Raw genomic sequence first — 4,045 nt, 5'->3', positions numbered from 1 at the left:
AAAAACAGACATCTGTAATTTCTTCATGGGATTAACACAGATGTAGTTCCATTCTATTTCTCCATTTCCTGTTAGGTAAGCACTTTCCCTTGCATCGTTCAAAAACCCAACAAGTTAACTAAGGGGAAAAATCTGAGCACAAGTTGTAAGCTCCCAACACATCACTCCATCTTCCAGAAAAAAGCACAAAGAGAGAACTTAAAATGGAAAGATCTTATTTACAATATATAACATTAACGTCTGAAAAGGGTGTTGAACTCCAGTTTGAGACTAAAAGTTAAAAGGCAAGCAGTATACCACTAGAGCCACAGAAGAAACTTCAAAAATCATCTCTGAGGAACTAGCTCCCTGTAAAAGACAGTGAAAGATGTGACAAACCAGAGTAAAAGACAATGAAAGATCTAACTTGAACCAGAGTAAAAGATATTCATGCTCATTTTGCTTAGAAGACTATTCTGAAAGAGCATAGCTTTCATCAGTGCTTGGAAACCCCAACTGGGGCCAGCTATTCCTAAGATTTCCTTGCCCCTTTCAGCACCCAAATAAAATAAACAGACTTGCAAAAGGCCCACACATTCAGCAGTTCCCACTGCTCTTAGATGGGAGTAGCTGGGTGGTAAGCAACTCTAAAAGTCTGAATGCTTCATTTAGGGATGTGCACAGAAAGGGAGCTCTTTGGAAAAATCTAGCCTCCTAGAGTATCCAACTGTGAGCTTATGGCTGCTGAGGGTCTTAGAAAATCTGATTTAAAAAGTTCACAAATAAGTACTTTTCACAATGGGGTTTCCAGAGTTAACAGTGGCCATCCAGCTAAATAGTACTAACATTTATGAGACTGAAATTATAGGGGCAGTGTTTGACTGACAACACCAGTTTACATCACACTCTACTACCAGTTATAAACTCTGAATACTATGTTCTTATACCCCATTACTGACAAAAATTACACTTTTCAACAGATGGATGCCACCAGCAGCAGCTGAACCACACATGACAACTAACATTAAAAATGTCCACTTTCAGACATAAACCACAGCGTATACCATCCATCCCCAGAAATGCTTCTCAGTATGAAAGCTTTCAAATGCCTGTGCTAAGTAAAATTTGCCTCTAATCCCTTTTGAATAAACTCAAGTACAAGTAAATGTTTTTATTCCAAAAGGATTCTGAAAGTTCCTAACTTTTCTTTAGAGGAAATAGCTGTAGAAGGAACTGTATGTTTTTCCACAGGGGAGGAGATAAAAAGCTCTCTTTTAGAAACTAATTCTTGCCTTCCCCTGAAACTTAGTTTTTAATGAGTTGAATACACATTTGCTTTTATGAGGATGGAAATTATTTTCCTGAATGAAAAAGGTCATATATTATACGAACTATTTTAACAGTAGGCCTTTATTTCATCCATGAATATCTAAAGATTTCAGTACAGAAAAACAGACTTTAACAGATCCTCTTTCCGTGGATCATCCTTATGTTGTCACAATGGAAACAACAAAAAAACCTCGGAGTTTTATTACTGGAAATATTACCCCTTGCCTTTAGCGTCAAAAGATGATTATAACAATGAAACAGAAAGGCAAGCAGAAATCTAAAAAGTTTTATGCAATAAATTGGTTTAAGATGGTTTCATAAGAAAATACAAATTTCTCACTGTTTTGTTACAAAACACTGTGCGTATTATTACTTTGCGGAAGGGCCCACCTCACTCTGTTTTGGATAATGACTCCTTCACAGTGAATTTTGAGCCCTTTGACATGTAACAGAAGGTGGGGACACAACTTAAAGTACTGGATTCCAAAAATGGAAAAGTAAATTGAAAGGAAGATACTCTAGGGCAGGAGTAGGCAAATGTTTTTTGGCCAGAGTGCTGAAAAAAACACGTCTACCCTGGAAGGTGCCGGAGTGCTGATATGCCGGAGCCTGGAGCAGCTGTTTGCATCCAGCCCACAGAGCCCAGTCTGCTTGCAGCAGGGCTTGCAGCCTCCCAGACACCTGCTGAGAGTAGCCTGGGCTCCACGGCTGGCAGCAGCTGCTTAAGAGCCTCGGCTGGTGGTGGTGTTCTGAGCAAAATGGCCTTGCATGCCATGCTTAGCATGCGTGCTGGGGATTGCTGACCCCTGCTCTAGGGAAAGCCTGGACAGATTATACAGAATCTGGGCCAAAGTCCCAAATCCTACAGAAGTAGGTCGTTTGGACTGAAACCATTATGAATCCTTCCGTAAACTCTGTGAAGAGTGTGACTCACAAGGCAAGGGATGATTTGTAAGGGAGGGTTTCATCCTCTATTTCAGTTTTCTGAATTTTGTAGCATAGGTATAAAAAATTATATAGGTATATACAACTGCAAAGTATTCTTAAACCTTTAAGGTTACAGAATTCCCAGACTACTTGACATGAGACAGGAGCTGCTAATGTCATGCTTAGAGGAATAAGGGTAAATGTCAACAGAGAAGCAGGACTGGGAGAAGAACTAGAGAGACTATACCTGACTATACTAGATGGGAAAGTCCTACATTCACATGTACACAAACACACAACTTCCTTCTTATCAAGCTACATGAGGCAGGATGATTCAAGGTCATTCTCTCTCTCATTTATTATTTTATATACTTGGAACGTGTTATACTAAATGAAAACAAAGGCCCTCACTTCTTTGGATAAAATTCTTAAAACATCAAACTGACTAGAGTCCAACATCCTTTTATTGACTTTCAATGGGATGTGAGCTCCCATTTAGTTCCCAAGGTGCTTCTGAAAGCTTTTCTTCTCAAGTCATATGCATATCCCCCATACACTGCTAACCAGTTCTGCTGCCCTTTTTAGAACAAAGGAAAAGAGGGCCCCATTTTACACTTACACAAAGACTGGGAACCAGACTGGACAGGTTAACATGCCGTGGTGCAAACATGTGAAGCTGCTGAAGACAGGATATGGCAGCTGCCTGAACAAGAGAGTCGGAGTGATCTTGTGTGATGGCACACCCCACCAAGCAGGAAGAACGAATTGTTGAAATGGTGACACTATTACCTACCAACAGAATAGAGCAAGATGTCAATTCCAAAACTTTGAAGGAGCAGAATCTGTGCACAATTAACATACAATTTTTATTTTCTGAATTCACAGCTCAGGTTACCAACCACATTATTTCAAAGATATTCTTGTAGGGAAGATTTCCATTGTCATTATTAAAAATATATTTGGAAGTTAAGAAATTTAATCAGTAAGGTTTCAACTAAGACACTGCATCAAAGATGATTCCATATCTATTGCTCCACCTCCCTACTGCACATCAAAATAAACCATTATACTTGGATTTCTTTCTAAATTGGATAACATACCTTCAGATAAATAGTGCAAATATAGTAAAAAGTAAGTAGACCTAAGATTTTTTACAGTATAATCAGTACTGGAATTAAATAACTTTGACTCCATTTTACAAGAGCATCAAAACCCATAACCACAGTTGCAGATCTACAAATCCAGCCACAAGATTTTTCAAAATAGAAGCTATGCAACGCTAACTTCAAAGGGAGCAGAAGGGCGCATAAGCCCCCATGGCTCACCAAAAGCATCCGGGAATGTCTCCTTGCTAAAAAGGTGGCCTACACCCAATGGAAAGAAGGGATCATCACCAAGGAGGGCTATTCTGCAGTTGCTCGGGGATGTAGGGGGGTAAGTTAGGAAGGCCAAGACAGAGATGGAACTGGGGCTAGCTTCCCAGATTAAGGACAATAAGAAGTCTTTTTTTAAATACATAGGGGGTAAAAAGAAGGTCCCAGGTAATGTGGGGCCCTTGCAGGATGCGTTGGGAAACTTGGTCGTCACACCAGATGACAAAGCTAACATGTTTAACGATTTCTTTGCCCCCGTCTTCCTAAGTAGGGACCAGAACAGCAACCTCCCAGCCGGGCCCCCTTCGGGCCCCGGGGGAGGCACACCTGAGCCAAGGGTTAGCGAGGACTTAGTAAGGGAGCTTCTGGAGGGGCTGGACGTATTCAAGTCAGCCGGTCCGGATGATCTCCACCCTAGAGTTCTAAAGGAGCTGGCC

At 40.8% G+C, this 4,045-nt stretch overlaps 1 protein-coding gene across 4 annotated transcripts in view; it reads right to left on the bottom strand.

Annotated features, from left to right (window-relative positions):
- HEATR5B (HEAT repeat containing 5B) overlaps nucleotides 1–4,045 on the bottom strand; it is a 104,891-nt gene that overhangs the window by 51,122 nt on the left and 49,724 nt on the right. For all 4 annotated transcript variants that reach the window (XM_019526912.1, XM_019526914.1, XM_019526915.1 and 1 more), the window contains exon 22: nucleotides 2,855–3,024. In XM_019526912.1, the coding sequence (XP_019382457.1) occupies nucleotides 2,855–3,024 (170 nt within the window). The remainder of the gene's footprint in view (nucleotides 1–2,854; nucleotides 3,025–4,045) is intronic.

This window comes from Gavialis gangeticus, unplaced genomic scaffold, assembly GCF_001723915.1.
Source record: "Gavialis gangeticus isolate Ggan-Ray unplaced genomic scaffold, GavGan_comp1, whole genome shotgun sequence".
Taxonomy (NCBI): domain Eukaryota; kingdom Metazoa; phylum Chordata; order Crocodylia; family Gavialidae; genus Gavialis; species Gavialis gangeticus.
The sequence above is the reverse complement of the archived record's forward strand: the minus strand, read 5'-3'. Positions and strand labels throughout refer to the sequence as shown.